We start from the raw sequence: 16,602 nt of genomic DNA on the forward strand, positions 1-16,602 counted from the left end.
CTAGGGAGAGCCAGGCTTCCTCTGACTCGGTGAAGCGAGCTGCATTGTCCCCGTCGGCATGTACGTATCACCCACCTGCACATCGACGTGGCCTCGACCCAACTTGATCTCGGACTCAATTGTTTTCCGGACACCGCCGTCCGGCGCGAGCACGGTGTCTTTCGCTTCTACATATCCGCGATTTTCTAGTGAAATTATACCCTGCACATGATCGACACACCGAAACTCGCCTTTCGTGACACGCTTTGTGCTGGCACAGTCGGTATGGCTGACCAGCCCCGCATTTTTCCAACAAAACAGCCTACACATGGTGAACAACTATCAACTAGCTAAGAGCGCAACTTTCAGGACAGAGAAAAAGCTGCAGTGGAGTTTCCAGTCGCTTCACTACCTCACTGGAAAAAAAAGGGAAGTCAGGGACTGGCAGTGTGAGTTAATACCGTGCAGTGCAGCCTTAGTGCATGTGAATGGAAGAGACCACGGACGGACGGGTAGCAAGATAAAGACAAGCAGAAAGCACCGGAACCCACTGCACGTACTTCTTTCGCAAGAATGTAGGTTTGTGCCAAAATCTTGCATCTGTCTTGCGCAATGATATGACGCTGCGCAATAATCTCTCCGCTGATTGACTGAACGACAGACCCGGCGCCGCAGTAAATATCTCCGTACGCAGATCCGATTGCTGAGAAAAAACATGTGGTCAGAGCTCACTCCATTGTGTGATTTCTACTTTCATCATCGATTGATCCGTTCTGCACGGTCTCTTGCCGTCCGCAGAGTACAAAGTTGGTGAAAATTCGTTCTGCCGTCACATGCAACCAAGGTGCAGGCTTCCTAGCAATGGAAAAAATATTTTCGCTGCCCATTGCTCAGTGACTTCATATGAGATGCCCCATTGCAGGGTAGTTGAGCGCAGCGTGCTCTTTGATAGCTACACAACTGTTCTTTACTGTGGCTTGCAAAAAGCAGAACGCGATAGGATGAAGAGGTACACCAACGGCCTCTTACCCTCTGCCGAGACGACTGCTCCGTTCATCACATGCAGACCCTCTCGCTGAACAGTGAGCCAGTGTCGAACCCTAACTTCTGCCCCGCCACTTATTTCGGCTCCTCCGTTAACCATGAGATCTCCACTGGCGCCAGCAAGCGTGCTCCCTGTTCTGACGTAGAGGTCTCCGCAGTAGATGCTCCCTGTGCGAAACAGGAGACCGGAAAATGAGTTAACATGTAGACCGGGTTTCTCGACGGGGAGACCCATGTAACTCGAGGCCGCTGCGCAGGTGTCTTAGTCCGTGTCACTGAGACAGTGAACCCTCGTCTTCTTTAGTTTGTGCAACAACCAGGGGTTCCAAGAGCTGCACGGGTCCACAGTACAGACACGTCTGGAAATGATTGCTTGCTCGAAGTTCGGGCCCTCGAAGGCAACCTGCGAAACTATACGAAAATATACCTATGGTACAAACATCTACGCCGGGCATCCTCTACACCTCTGTTGCCCTTTTCTGAAGTTTGTCTTTTTCTTTACTTACCTCTGTGGACCTCAAGGTTGCTGTGCACAAGAAGTGAGAGAACACTGTCGACCGTTACGTCGCCGAGCCTCACTTCTATCAGTCCACCCTTGAAAAGTTGAAGGCTGCCTCCGCCGGAAACGCGAATCCCTCCCTGCCCAAAAACAGTCAGTTTGGATCTGCCTGCGAGTTGAGAGAAAGTGTTGTTGAGGTACACCTGACCCCCGACGAGTATCGACGACCGGACAGCTGCCAGGGCTGGGAGTCGAACACGTGTGGAGTTTTTTTCTTCCACGTTGCTAAGCATGTCATCTGTCAAGGACACATCTTCTCCATCCGAGTTGAACACTGGAATATTCGCCGCCTTGTGCATGCCCTGGGCATCGGCAGTCCCAGGGGGTGACTCCCCGTTTCTGTTGGTTTTGCTTTCGACCTCCGTCTGATTCAGGTATCCCGATAGCAGGTACTGATCTTCATGTTCAGCGAGTCGTCTGTTAGTCGGAAGTAGCCCCGTTATGTTGTGCCATTCAGCGGCGGCAGTGAGCCTTGGGCTACGGTCTATTTCATCGTCATCCTCCAGGTGGTACCGGATAGCTGCCTGCTTCTTCATTGGTGAGCTGTCTTGAGCACCACCACGTCCACCACTTTTTTCTGGCAGCGCGATCTCAGACAAAGGAGCAATCGTGGTCCCATCATCCATACTGGTGACCTCAGGAGTTTCTTTGCCAGAAAATACGTATTCGTCTTCCGTGTCTGCTTCGCCTGACGAGTCAAGCTCACTGCTTGTATCCTCGTCAGGGGTCGGTGAATGCTCCGTTTCGAGCTCCTCTCGAGTTATCCCGTCCTCCCCAGCGAAGTATCTCCCTGTAGCGGCAAGGCTGCCGTTGACCTGTAAGTGAGCCTCGTTCAAAATAATGCTGCTTCGAGCGACCAACCCGCCCTGTTTAACCTGTAGATCCGAATTGGTAACTTCTACCATCCCATCGACCACGAGCAAAGGCACTCGGTCAAATACCATTGTGCTGCTGTGTGCTACTTTCAGCGCATGCCTTACGTGGGCTGTCTCGGTAGGTGCCGCATGAAGGAAGCCGTTTGATTCTAGCTTTACGAAACCGGCGTCAAAAACTCTGCCGGCAATCCTGGCATTAGAGCCGTCAAAAAGCGTTAGTGCTGTCGAGTTGAAGCCCCCCATGACTAGAAGTTCTGAGGCTTCCACAAGGGAAACCAAACTAATCGCATCCAGAGAACCGCCAACTACAGCTTCCGACAGATTGTCAAGGACCATCGATGTCGTCAAAAGATTGCTTGTGAAGTAGAGGTCGCTGGCGGAAGCTTGGAAGTGGAGGGCAACACAGAGTACAAACGCAGCGCAACGGTTACCTTGCCGGTTTTGACTGTGGCACAATAGGGAAATACGAAGGTGAAATTTGGGCAATCAGATAGGGTCGCACGCGATTCTGGTGGTCGGCGGCGCCCTCGTGCCTGCTCAGTTACTCCAATACGGCATCCAACCTCATACAAATATACACCACAGTATAATTCAACAGCGTCAGCTGAGTGTACTACACGTACCTTGAGTGTCGAATGCGATCTGTCCTGGGCCGGTTTGATAGAAGTAGGAACCACCTCGGACATACAAGTTACTAAATAAGTTCAGGCTGAGACCTCCTAACGTGACGATTGAGGCGTCTCTGGCGATCAGCCCTGCCGACCCCGTATCCGACAAATAGTTGCCGCAAACAGAGTTCAGTCTTGACGCCCCGTATATCTCTGACGTGTCAGCACGGATATTACCAAAGACGACCAGTTGTGATGACCGAGAGATAACAAGCTTGCCAACTACAATATCCCCGAGCGGAGCAGGCGATTCCGACCAATCCAGCGATCCGTCGGCAATCCCAGCTTCGCCACTGTAGCCGTCAATCGCCGGCACACCATCCGTGTCCAATATTGGACAGTTGATTTCCACGGAAAGAGTTTTCTTCCTATTTGAATCGGAGTAGGCCAGTCCTGCTGCCTGCAGAGTCGCCTGGTCGCTTGCTACCCACTTGTCCATCGGCTCGTACGTGCGGCGGAAGAAGACCAGATGATTTATTGGCCTGCCGCGTTTCTTTTGAATTTTCTCCTCAATTTCTTCGGCCGACATAGGCTGTTTCATGTCCTTCCCCCTATTTGCAGGCGGGGGTTCCTGTCCGTCACTGGTAGGAAGCTGGCCCGTCAAGGTCGCGCGAACAGCCTCTCGCGCTCCTCGCATCCCAACAAGCACCTCTGCTCCGGAATCTAGCAGCACTTCAGTGGCTGTCAAAGTTCCACCAATCTGGACACTTCCTGAGACAAAGAGGGAGGCCCCTTCAACCTTGACTGATCCCGATCGAGGAAGAGAATGTAAAAGACAGCGGTTTAACAGGTAAGGACTGGGCGAGTCAAACACTCGTGTGCCGTTCACCCCTGTAGGCATCGCAAACAGACCAGCATGGTAGATTCTTGTTGCATTGTCACCACAACCAGATCTACAGCCGCAAGAAGAACAAGGCTCGGTCCTCCTGAATTTCCAACAGCAAGGCGGTTTGTCGTCCAGTCGAGTCACAGCGTCAGTTTCGACGTCAGACAACCCTACGTTATCAAGCCCACCTCTATTGCTCCTGTCTCACAGGCAGTGTTTGCACGCTTGATGTATCTGGGCATCCGTGATGGTGACTATCCCCATACGCAACTCACCAGGCATGACGCTGAGGCGGCCGTCGACATGCAGATTTCCACACAAGGTCAAGTTGCCCTGCAGAACATACTGCTGACAGTCCCTCAGAACGAGCGCATCCTCTTCAACACCTTCGTAGTAGCCCGGTTTATTCTCGTGTTGGATATATGCTGACGGGAAGTGACCATGCCTGGAAGTTAGTAAACGCATCATGGCCGACACCTCATGGTGGGACGATTAAATTCAATATTATATATCAAAAATTCTTGCGTCTTTCGCAAGTTTTCAATCGAGAACCCGAACCGCATGTCGCGTGCTTTTGGTAACCGAATTGGGACGACAGTAACAGGAACCTCTTCCATCAAATACTACTAGCCTAGTTCCGGTGATGCAATGGCAACAACAGACGAAAACATCCGCAGCCGATATGAAGCACAGAAATCGTCGAGTCACTGCGTACTCAGTAGGCAGCAACCATAGACTTTCTGTGTCACTCTTACCGAATGGCAGCTGCTGGGAAGTACGACGGGTGGCGAAGGTGAAACGATTTGTAGTTGAGACATAGGGAGTCCGAGTGCGCCAGCAGAGGAGAGCTCAAAAGAGCATCAGGCACTCTCGACTTGAGCTCCAAACTGATGCCGTACTGCAGAACAGTTTCAGGCTTGGCAGCCTGCCCTGTAATGGTGAGGGAAAAGGAACACAGTGGAACTACTCGTAGTAATTCTCATGTGATAAGACAGCGGTACGCGTGTACACTCTATCGAAGACGAAAAAACGGGCTGCGAAAGGATTGTATGCTCCTCTCCGTGGGGACAGCACACAAATTAATGCTGGGCTGCTGCACATCGTCTTTGTCCACAATGACGCTGGCAATGCTTTCTTGCAGTTTGTCGATGCATGCTCCTATTTATAGAAACACCTAGTGCCTTCAACTTTCGCCTTCAAAAGTTATGGCGTCGGCTGAGGAACATGAATTATTTACGACCTAAAGCTTCCAAAGACCTTTTCTATTTCAGTGTAACCTCAGGTGCAATTCGCAAGAGAGACATGGCCAGAGCGACACAAAATCTACAGCAAGTAATAGACAGCATTTGTTTTTTCTGCAAAAACATTGCGAGGGTTCGAATGCAGCCGAACACGAATTCTTCCTGCCTACCTCGATCATCAGGGGCGGAGCCCCCCAAACTTTGTCCACGTCCAACAATGATCCAACTCCAGAGTGACAAGATCAGAATGGAGGGGGCCCACGACATGGCGCCGGAATTGCAGTTGCAGGAAAGGGACCGCAGAAAACGTCACACTTGCTCAGCTTAGAAACCACCATGCAAGGTAGCTGCTGGTCGCCTTTTGTCGGCTGAGTTCCTGCGTTCTGGAGGAAGGATTGGTCGTGACACCGCTGTTCTGCTGCACTGCCTCCTTCCAGTATTTCAATCCCTGAAGAGGAAGAAGTGAGGAAGACGCAGATGCCACTAACATGAGGCAGCATGCCGTCGCACTCGACGTGACTTCCGGCTCACCAGGTGAATGGATCGAAATATGACCCAGGTCCACAACATGCTCCCAATTGTGGCACTTCCCTTCATGAAAAAGCAGAGCACAAAGAGCGAGAGGAAGAAGAGAAGAGAAATGGAATCTCTAGGCCGCGATACTCATAAACAAGTTGGACTGGTTTTTGACGGACGTGAGAATGGTCTAGTGCGAAAACAAAAAAGAACAACATGCCTCATGGAGAATATCGAGCTCATCGATGCAGATTAGGGTACGTCAATTTCAATAGACACAGAGGTCCTATAATACATGAGCACACTACCGCTGTACGGTCGTTCGTCAACAAGCTGTAAAAAAATGTTGCATTCTGGATCGAATCTCACAAGAGCTGACCTGGAGCAGCGCTTCCACACGCACGAGCGAGAGTGGCTCCAGCATCCACGTCATCCCCTGTTCTCACGAGCTCATTGTTTTATTTGTTGAAAGGTGCCAACTGTACGACGTCGTCCCCGCGGAACTTCCAACGTCATTTTCTAGTATTCTTTTCCCCCCGTGTGACTGCAGCGCCCCTCTCTCGTGCGCATCCCGGTTTCTCATCGGTGCAGACTAGATCTGGTGAACAGCTGGAAACAGTGTTGAATACACTGCTCACATTCGAGCGCGTAGCAACGGGCAAAGCAAAACTGAAGCACCAGGCACTTCTTTCTCGCACTCCAACTCTCTATGGAGAACCCATATAAGCCAGGAGGAAGCACTTCCCCTACCACCTGTGAACGACTACTTCCCGTACCCGACTTTCGTTCACGAACTAGCAAGGGCAGAGTAGGACGCCCTCCATCCTTGTATAATGCAGCTCTGGGATGAGTATCCTGTAGCCTTCTATACAATCATGTCCGTCCCGATATAGTTATTCGGTCACACCATTCATGCCTAATGAGGTAAACGTGGAAATCAGTTGGTGTTCTTTCCAGGCAGTCGCCGGCAGCGCCGGGCACAGATTTTTCACAAGCTCCGTCCATACAACCCATTCCGCCAATGACCCTCGTCAGAAAAAACCCAGAACCGCAGCAGGAAAAAGACGTTTCCTCGCGGTCGATTGGTGGAGGCTAGAGCGTATCAAGGAGCATTCGATCTCTGATAAAATTCGGCCCGTGTCACCCTGTTACCACACTACCAAAGACGCGCACACTTAAATCAACCTAGTGCGGCAGGCTCCTGCGGAAGGTGGGATATCTGTGTGGCTGGCGACTTTGTGCTTTGTTTCTCAGCATTTTCGAGCGGTCCGTCTTTGCTAGCAAGACAAATTGCGTTCCGGCAACAAGGCGCACGGAAGATTCGCAGTTTCCATGTCAAGTGTCATCTTGCGACGAAAGCTCTGTGCTTAATAAGTGTTCTGTCTACCCAGCAAATCTAGACACGGGCGTGTCCACAACAATTGCCGTTGGGTCGCTCCAAAAAATCAAACGTTTCCAAACTATTGTGATTTCTCAAGAATATAGATTAAAACATGAACAGTTCCGGTTTCTTCAGTATCGTAACGAAACTGGCGGGATCGGGTTCTGGCGGGGCCAGAGCTGTGTGGGAGACAGAAATTCGGGGGGACAGAAACAAAACAGAACGGCATATCAGTCGGCTGTTCAGCTTCTCATCAACAATCAAGAACATACTTTGGTGATCGCACACAAGGCAAATAGAGGAAAAAATCAAAACGGAGGAGAGTTTAACACATTTTTTACTTTGCCATCATCATTTTTACAAACTCCTCGTAGTTAATCTGGCCATCGCCATCCACATCTGCTTCTCGAATCATCTCGTCCACTTCTTCGTCTGTAAGCTTTTCTCCCAAATTTGTCATAACGTGTCGCAGCTCGGCCGCGCTAATGAAGCCGTTGCCGTCCCGATCGAACACCTTGAATGCTTCGATTAACTCTTCTTCTGTGTCAGTGTCCTTCATCTTCCGTGCCATAAGAGTAAGGAACTCCGGGAAATCGATTGTGCCTGCCAAGTGTGTAAATAGAATGCTCCAAAACACCCGAATTATTTGCAGAACTGTAGCCGCACCGAATCATGGTTTTCTCTGGTAAGTCACAATTCTGGTCTCCACAGGACTATCAAACCCCTTGACACGCCAGATAGCAGACGTCCGAACACGCACTATAGACTACAATACGTTGAACCGAACCGGCTACAAGAATATTCAACATCGCCACGAAGCCATAAAACCGCACACTATCATGGCAAAGTTCTGTATTCGCCCAACTCCCAGCCATCCTCAGCTGATGACTACTTGCAGGCTTGTGTTGCCGTGAAAAACTCACCATTTCCATCAGCATCAACCTCATTGATCATATCCTGAAGTTCTGCCTCTGTCGGGTTCTGGCCCAGTGACCGCATGACGGTACCGAGTTCCTTTGTAGTGATTGCTGAATCATAGTATTTTCCACACGAACACAAACACATGAATGTGCGAAAAGTGAGCAAAACAGTTGTTCCATTGCTCATTTTAAACGCAACAGAGGAGATACTGAAGTAGATTTCTCACGCGTCGTCCCTCGACACCCTCGCCGCCGCTGATGGTGCAACTGGAATGCGTCAGATGTGTTGGGTGATGAGCGAGCAAAGATGGTTTCCACTTCAGTGAACGAACTTGTCCCGTCCCTCCTTGCCAAATTACAGCCCATGCGCCAGTGTTCCGCACTGGACGCACGGCCCAGACCATAGTTAACACACTCCTTTTTTCCCAAAAATCAAAAGTACAGACGTGGCTCGGTGTCGCCCCCGAAAGCCCGTGCCTCCTCTGAGAATGACGTGACCGTCTGCACGATCTCTAGAGATTTCCCCAGAAAACTGCTTTCCACTGTGGCTTCCTCGAATCCAATTTAACTGAATTCATTCCTTCAGCCAACGAAACCCCACCGCGAGGCGTGAGAGCCAATATGCATTTGTCTTTACGAAAGGTGCTGCACCTCTGCCCTACGAGAGGAAAGCAATTCTTTAGAAGCGAGTGACCCCGAAGGGGGAAGTCGAATACAACCCCAAATAAAATTTCTGGCAGCCACACAAGACCCGCAACGAGAAAACCCGACAGTTCATCAAGGTTCCCTCCGGAGTCCACTGCATTCTCTGCGTCCTCCGTCGCGAAAGGAGCACCACATTTCTCAAAAACAGCGAGAAGGACCACCAGTGCCCCGTCTTCGCACAGCAAACTTCGGCATGAGTGTAAGCAGTACGAAACAAATATGGAACAGCGGCGGGTAAGAGTTGGGAAGGCAGGAGAGATAGATGTGACGAGTTTATACGGGCCTTATAGAAAGGCGAGAACGTGAACTCACTCCCATCGCCGTCTTTATCGAAGAGGCTGAACGCCTCCTTGAACTCCGCAATTTGCTCCTCTGTCAGCTGGTCAGCCATTTTCTTAAAAAAAGGAGGACTTTCCTTGAAGAGAAATGTAAGATGAGAATCTGTACGCTCTCTACCACCACTCTCGGGACCACAGAGAACACCCCCGGACAAGGACGACAGAATGCGAAATTCCGAAAGTTCCAAGCCCAGAACCCGCGCGCGCTCAAAGAACACTGTGTTTTTCTGTTGATTTTTCTACGAGGCGCACGCACATACGTTGGGTGAACTGCTGCACTCCAGGGTGACAGAGAAAAGGCGGGGATTTTGAATGAACCGTCACCAAAACCACCACAGTTTTCGCGAGCACAGCGTAGCTGACAGCAGCAGCCTGTGTATGTGTCGCCATGAAGTTCACGCGCCCTCCCTCTGTAGCGCGCAGCTCATGACACCCACCGGCAAGCACTCGGGGTTCTGTGTTGTGAAAATGTGCGAGTGCGGGAAATAAGAACTGTCTGATCAACCGGGAAAATAAGAAGGGTAATTTCCGTTTCCACTATGCAGGCCGGAAACACGTTCATGTGTGCGTCAGACAGGAACATCGTTTCTTTTCAAGCGGTAAGCAAGCGCCGCTACCAACCCAGCCGCCAAATGCACCGGTTGGGATGCAAACCAATTGTCTTCACGTGGTAGCAACGAGGGACCAGGTGGCGTTACAAAATTAGGCGTTTGGCACTGAGTCAGATGTATCAACCCACAATGGCAGAAATGGCGTCAATACATCGCCGTTGCTTTGCCTCTATTCAGGCCAGGCCCTCCACAATTATCCGCATTTTCTGTTGAAAGAGGCGCCAGGACTGCTGCCGTGGTATGAACCTCTCTTGCCTCGACAAAATTCTCCTGGGAACCTGGCGCGACATCCCGCATCATCCTCAATAAACGCTCGTATCCGAAATTGTCACTGAAATGGAAGGAACTGTAACCATTTATAACACTCAGCTTGCAGCTCCACATAATATTCGGTTCCCTAGTCGACATGTCCACGTAGCGCGGGCGGGTTGCTCAATACACGAAGAGTCCCGACTGAAGACTCCAACGTTCCGTTTGATCCCATCATTGTTTCCTGTGGCAGAAGCATCTCACGATTTGGATGGATAATTAATCTTCATGTTTCTGTTTCCATGTAGCTGTTCTTGCCACTCTGCATAAAACGCGGGTGTGAGGGTGTTAGCATTGGCGACATCATACAAGGCGCTGCTGGCGAATACTCAAAGAAGAGGAAGGGCGGACCCGTCTGCAGCTTGTCCCCGTGAAATTGCGTTGTTTTTGTTGATGCGAGCGACTGGTTAGCGCAGGCCCATCTTTTCCCCGTATCGTCGGCGCAGGTACAAGCATTCACGTTGATTGTCAACTTCAGCAAGTGAACAAGATCACCCGAAGCGAACTCCGTTTGGAGGCCACCATATGTATCACAAAAACATAAACTAGTCAGCTGAAACAGAGGCTGCCTTCTACAACATACATGATTCCATGCTAAACGGCTCATCGTGGATGGTTACTATGGTCACGACCTCTGCGCAGTGCATTGTCTTCCTGTGGGTGTTCTCTCGGGCTGTGAGTCTCTCAAAGGAAGAGAATGATGCAGACTATGCGAGCTGAACCCAGCACTCTATTGCAGATTTCGAAGTGCGTACAGCAACGGAATCTTGGGCTTTCGGCAGGCGAGTCGCTTCTTGCACAGCCTGATCTCGCATCCGTTCGCGGAATTCACTAGAAATGGGGTAACGTTGTCTACCAGATCAGTATATCTGAATGAAGCAACTGAAACTGTCGTCTATTCCCGCCCGCCGTATGTTACGATCTCCCAGTGGGCCAGATATAGACAGGGGACGCGCAAATGTAGTATCTGAAAACATGTCCCCCAGCCTACCTGGCTTTGCAGTCCCTCCTGGCACAATTTTCGTGCGGCCTCGCTTATAAGGAGAGTCACGGTAGTTTCGAAACGATATGGCAACAGCAACAGCGCTCGCAGCTACATCGGGCATCCGTCGCTCGGCCGATTCCGAGAACCAGAGAATTCTGACTAATCGCCTCTGGAGGCCCCATTGGCAAGCCCAGCAAGTTCACTGTCCTTTTACTCACATACGAGCATTCCTTGACAAGACAGATCGACATTCGAGTGACACGAGGAGGAGAAGGGCAATGGCTGCGTAAGATGAGAAGCCAGATAGTGAAAGCCTTTCCCCATGCCATACGCGTTCCGTATTTTCGTTTTTCGGACGCGCAGTTTTGAGCCTGGTGTCCGCGCGACTCGGACGCCCCTGAGCCGCACGTTTTCTATAAGCCATTCACACTATCGGACGAAGACATGCATTTTCGTCTATAAGGCGACCCAGTGGGATGCGGCCTCTCTGGGGGGACTCGTCTGTTGCAGTGGAGCGACATAGTAGGCCCCTTTTCGATCACGAGGCGTTTGCTTGAGCAGCTTCTTGGGAGACTGGGCTGCGAGGAGACGGGGAAGTCCTCGAGGTATCGGCCTTTGTTATATTTTTTTCCTTCTTTTTTCCTTGTGGTTAAGTGTGGTATCTCTTTCTCGCGAGGATGAAGAAGTCAGGAACAAAGCAGCCCGTGAGGCTGTATGTGCGGGGGATCGTGCTCGGATACAAAAGGTACGTTTTGCATGGTTCATGGATTTTTGCCGTGGACACAGCATGTGAATTGCTTCGATGACACGGAGTAATTTATGTTTTTTTATTATTTGCGATATGGGTGGTACTGGGCACGTTTGCCGGTTGCGTTCTGTGGGCTGCCGCGCACGACCGGAGAGTGAATTTTCTTCGACTTCTTGAGGCTGTGGGGGCGCGTTTCTGACATGCCCAGTGCTCGATCTCTTGCAGAAACCGACTGACGATGTCTTCTGACTTTTTCCACGTACGCAGGGGATGGATAAGTCTCCTCAGCTTTTTTCCGGAAGCAGGAGGCGACGACAAACGCCCGTCAAAAACCTGCAAACTCGCATGCCATACCGGGGTTTCGAAACTAGCATGTGTGCGCCGGAGTGCTTCCTCACTTTACTGTACTGTACGGGTGGATCCCTTTCCTGGACAGCGTGCATTCAGCGGCTCCAGGCGTTTGCCTCCTCCTTTTTTCTGCAAGCATGTGCCGGTGCCTTCTGTCCGAGTACAGTCGTACGATGTAGCCGTTCCTTTCTAATGGATCGCGGACGTCTGCAGTCAACTGTGTTCCCCTGTTCACGATCCCCCGGCAAAAGAGGCGCTCCACCGGGCACAAGTTTTGAGATTGGAGACAGGCGACGCTGCTGATCTAGTGGACTATCTCAGCGTACGGCGGGCTTCGAGGGGTTGCACAGGCTGAGCGTACGGCCCGCCGTTCCCTGTTTCTCCTTACGTCTGTTTGTTGGCTTCGACGCCTTCCGTGGCTCTATTGGTTGAAACAAGTGATTCTTTCGTCGCTTGTTACTGCTCGGGAACCCCAGCAATTGAGGGTCGCCAGCAGCTGAAACCGTCTCTTCGAGAGCACTGGCCTTCGGGGTCATGCCAGTGAAAGACCGTTGTTAAATTTACGTTGAGTTGCCTTGCCCCACTCGTTTCCTTTTTCTGTTAAAAACCCGTATACTTCCATCAAAGACTTAAGGAACTTGGAGGCGTGTTCGTCATTGTGGTTCCGTTTGTCGTTTCTGCGCAGATCCAAGGTCAACCAGTACCCGTCGTGCTCCCTGTTGCAGCTGGAGGGTGTGAACGACCGCAAAGACACCCAATTCTACCTTGGCAAGCGTGTTGCCTACGTCTACAAGGCCAAGACGGAGAAGCAAGGCTCCAAGTACAGAGTGAGTTTCTGTTGCTCTTTCACAGGCACCCCATCAGCCCATGTGGAAGGGGGCTCTTTTCGCCATATGTGGGGGAGGAGTCCGTACGGAGAGGCATGCAAGAAGGCCAAGTATTTACATCGCCGTGTACTTCCCTGATGCTCGTATGTCGGGGCGAGTGTGCGGTACTCCGGGAATGTGCTCCTTTCCTCTGAGGGATCGCATGACAGGGAGTAGTCGAGGGCCGGGCGGCGTCAGGGAGGGGGGGGGGGGCGCCGCTCGCTGTGGTTCTACTTTTGTAGCATCCATGAAACGTGGGATAAGACACAGTCAGGTATTTCTTTTTTCTCACGGCTGTAAAAGTTCTTTGAAACGACGTGGCCGTTTCACAAGTTGTCAAAGGTGGCTTCGCTGTGCTGCTGCGCCTGTGTCTCTCCCTCTCCTCAGGTCATTTGGGGACGCATCCGCCGCCCTCACGGGAATGGCGGCATTGTGCGCGCGAAGTTCCGCAACAACTTGCCTCCCAGCTCCATCGCTGGCCGCGTGCGCGTGTTCCTGTACCCCTCAAACATCTGAGGGCGAGCTGAAGATCTCTTACTGTATTGTTGAAAGACAGAGGAACGGGGAAGGTTCTGCCCTCGAGGGTGTTCCAACATGTCTAGAAACTGTGGCCTAGTCTGTGGAGCATTTGGCGTGGTCGACCTTCGTTGTATTTTCTGTCCCTTCTGTGCTTAAAACAGAAGTTGCGTCTCCCCATGGACTCGTCGTGAACTTCTTACCGTTTCTTTCTCTTGGATGCCGCACCGGCGATGCTGATGCGGAACAGTCGAGTCTGTCCCCAAGCACAGGTGCACTTCTTCTGCCACCTCGCGAAAGAAGGTAGTGGATTTCTGGACAAAGGCACGACACGAATGCTGCAGTTTGCACATGCCGTTGTTTGGTGCTAATATAGGGTAAGCTGGCAACGCTCCAATTTACGGCTCAGGTCAGAAGTGGTGTCTTCTGTCGCGACTTTGTTCAAAGATGCGTGGATGCCCAAAACGGATGGCTTGGCAGCGCGCCGCCGAGAATTGTGATTCGTTGGATCTTTTTCTTTGGTGACGCCGCCGTGTATTGGTTCGGAGACAGCAGAGCCACTCGGACGGCTCAAGACTAGCAGAGAATTGAGCGCGTAGTAAGACCTTCCCCACAAATCAGGCAGAACGCTGTTCAGTGACATGCGGGCCGCCGGGTCCCTCGTGTCTTCATCGCGTTCTTGCGAAACTCGCATACAGGATGTGTCGAGGCACACGCCTGCAGACAAAACGAAACTGGCGTCTCTCCGGCGCAGGTGACAACGCACTCTGCAGAATCGAACGGGGAACGACAGCGTTGTGCGATGTCCTGTTACCTAAGCGCCCGCGACGTTTACGCATGTGTACGAACGCTTCTGTGTTCCTTGTGATGTGCGTGGTGTGTTTGTGAGAACGTCAGAGTCTGTTGCAGTATAGCTGCGTACGCGCGTTTGGTCGTACAGCTTATCAGGATGCCGCGATGATGATACAACATAACCTTGGATCAACCATCGGACAGCAATGCGCTGGCGAGACTTACAGGTGTCTGATCCAACGTGGCGATCCTTAAGCTCGACAACGGTTCTTTACTGTGCTCTGTGCCGACGTTCAGTTAGATGGTTCTCTGACCACGGTATACTTTGTGATTCGGTTTCTTTTCTACCGCAGTCCACTGGCTCGGGAGGATGAGAAGCATCTTACCATGGATCAACCATCGTACATCGCTTCTGGCGAAGTTTGAAGAGGCTGACTCGGGTTTCAGTGGACTGCAACCTCGCGTCTCCATGTGTGTGTTGCTTTTACTACTCGAGTACGCCAGTGGCTGTGATGCTGTTTGTCCGCGTATCCTTGATAGCTCCTTGGTCATAGAAGCTCTCAGAAGAATCGTGAAGCTGTTCTGAGAGCAGAGGGTGGAATAATTTCGTGTGTAAGCACTTCTTGAGACGTTGGAGCTCGGATTGAAATAGCCACACACATCACCTGGGTCTGCTTTTGGAGATCCACCGAGAAATCCATTTTGCAGACTAGCAAGAGAAATCGCCACGGAATGAAAAATCCCGCTGTGGTCAAATGCGCTCGGGAGCACATCTCGAAAACGAGTGCTTTTTAAATCTTGGAAATCAAAGTTACCCAGTGTTCAAGGTTGACCGGAACTGTTCTGACGGGCGCAAAACCCGGTTTTAGCAAAACTCAGCAGAACGCCTTTCGCGGCTAGCAGACCATCCAGAGTACTGTGCGCCTTTTCTAGCGTTTCTGCGATACTTCACTTCCATGTGGCGGCTCCACTCACCAGAGGACGACACAACACATGACGTCTTTCTGGCCTCTCAATGCCGCAGATTTGTTTCGACTTCTGTCTCACTTGGGGCGTGTGACAGGCCTGTGGTTTCCAATTATTACATAGTGTGTTAGGACGCATTCATTCGACGGTTCACATTTTTTTAAGGTATGAATGTTGAAGGACAACCATCATGACGGCCTGGAATAATCATGTTCTGCTTGGGAGGATTGAATGCCACTCTTTGGCGTAAACAAGTTTCGTGAATCAGCATATGTTGACCCCGAGTCGCTTTCGTTGAACACCTTTCAAGGCAAGGTCCGTATGTGGCGTTGAACGTCGGTGTGCACAGCGTCACGAAGAAAGATACCGCCTTTCGGCTGAGCCCCTGTGGGAGTGGACGCGGGAAGTTTCGTTTTGTTATAGAAGAGGCGGATACAGCTGATGACTTGTTCGAAGCTTACCACACGTAGCCGGCGAAAAAGAGACTTCCCGTGGAGCTTGTTCTGCCCCCAAAGTAGGAAGATGCAAGAACCACCCTGTCGACACAGCGGGAGACTCGCGCTGCTGTACTCCGCCCGCGGCGTTCGAACTAAAACGTCTTTCGGTGCAAGTTTTTTCTTCCCGCCGCGCTCACAGGTGTACCAGTAACATAATGGGACCATGTGGGCACAGGGCATCCTTGAGTGTCTGCGGGCAGGGGTGCCTCAGTAGTCAGAGACAAGACTAGATGAAAGAACGCCAGTGTCGAGTTCGACAAAAGCATTTCGAGTTCCTCGCACGTCGGACGTACACCAAGCACTACTTCGTGTCAGGTTTTGTTTTCCACTTCTCTTCCCAACGACGCGTAAGAACCAGCCGTCTCAAAAAAGAGCAAACCTCTGTTCGCCTTGCACACCCCCTTCGAGTTCTGTCTGATTTCTCCTCTGCTATTCCGTTTCTCCTCTTGTTTTTTTTTCCGTGTCTGATCTCTCTTTCCATCGCTCCGTTTCATGGCGCAGCCTCTCCACAACTGCTTGCTCTGGTTAACTCGAGAGGACAATAGAACACTTGGCGCCGGCGCATCACCCGAACGATTCTCTCGTGCATGGACCTTTCGGAAGGCCCTGACTCGCTACAGTTGTTGACACTCTCCACGCCTTCCCTCCTGCTCTTCTCTTTTCCTGCTTCCCCAGTCTTCTCTCGCTGCCAGGACGCGTCGAGGCGGTGGAACGACGGGCCTTTTGCGGTTCGGCGGGACTCTGGCTCCGCGGCTGGCGCACCCCTCTGCTTTCTTTCCTGCTCTTTCTCTGCCTTCGCCATGGACAGACGGCACATTCTTCGTCACTCTCGCGATTTCTCGTTCCTTTCGCTTCTCTTCAGATGCACCGCGACCAGCGCCCGTGCCTCGCTCTCTCCGTCTCTCTTCGACT

General features: G+C 51.4%; 3 protein-coding genes across 3 annotated transcripts; 1 reads left to right on the forward strand and 2 right to left on the reverse strand.

Annotated features, from left to right (window-relative positions):
• Positions 1–5,459, reverse strand: NCLIV_065430 (conserved hypothetical protein; the record flags this gene model as incomplete). Its single annotated transcript, XM_003886094.1, has 8 exons — positions 1–201; positions 540–682; positions 1,009–1,191; positions 1,530–2,840; positions 3,081–3,836; positions 4,227–4,396; positions 4,707–4,881; positions 5,363–5,459. 8 exons carry the CDS (start codon positions 5,457–5,459, stop codon positions 1–3), a joined length of 3,036 nt encoding a protein of 1,011 aa, XP_003886143.1.
• Positions 5,460–7,426: 1,967 nt separating this feature from the next.
• Positions 7,427–9,105, reverse strand: NCLIV_065440 (hypothetical protein; the record flags this gene model as incomplete). Its single annotated transcript, XM_003886095.1, has 3 exons — positions 7,427–7,692; positions 8,013–8,117; positions 9,027–9,105. The coding sequence occupies 3 exons, from the start codon at positions 9,103–9,105 to the stop codon at positions 7,427–7,429; spliced, it is 450 nt and encodes a 149-aa protein (XP_003886144.1).
• A 2,529-nt stretch (positions 9,106–11,634) lies between these two features.
• On the forward strand, positions 11,635–13,435 carry NCLIV_065450 (hypothetical protein; the record flags this gene model as incomplete). Its single annotated transcript, XM_003886096.1, has 3 exons — positions 11,635–11,702; positions 12,739–12,880; positions 13,307–13,435. 3 exons carry the CDS (start codon positions 11,635–11,637, stop codon positions 13,433–13,435), a joined length of 339 nt encoding a protein of 112 aa, XP_003886145.1.
• Between the last annotated feature and the right edge of the window lie 3,167 nt (positions 13,436–16,602).

Source organism: Neospora caninum, chromosome XII, assembly GCF_000208865.1.
Source record: "Neospora caninum Liverpool complete genome, chromosome XII".
In the NCBI taxonomy this organism is placed as follows: domain Eukaryota; phylum Apicomplexa; class Conoidasida; order Eucoccidiorida; family Sarcocystidae; genus Neospora; species Neospora caninum.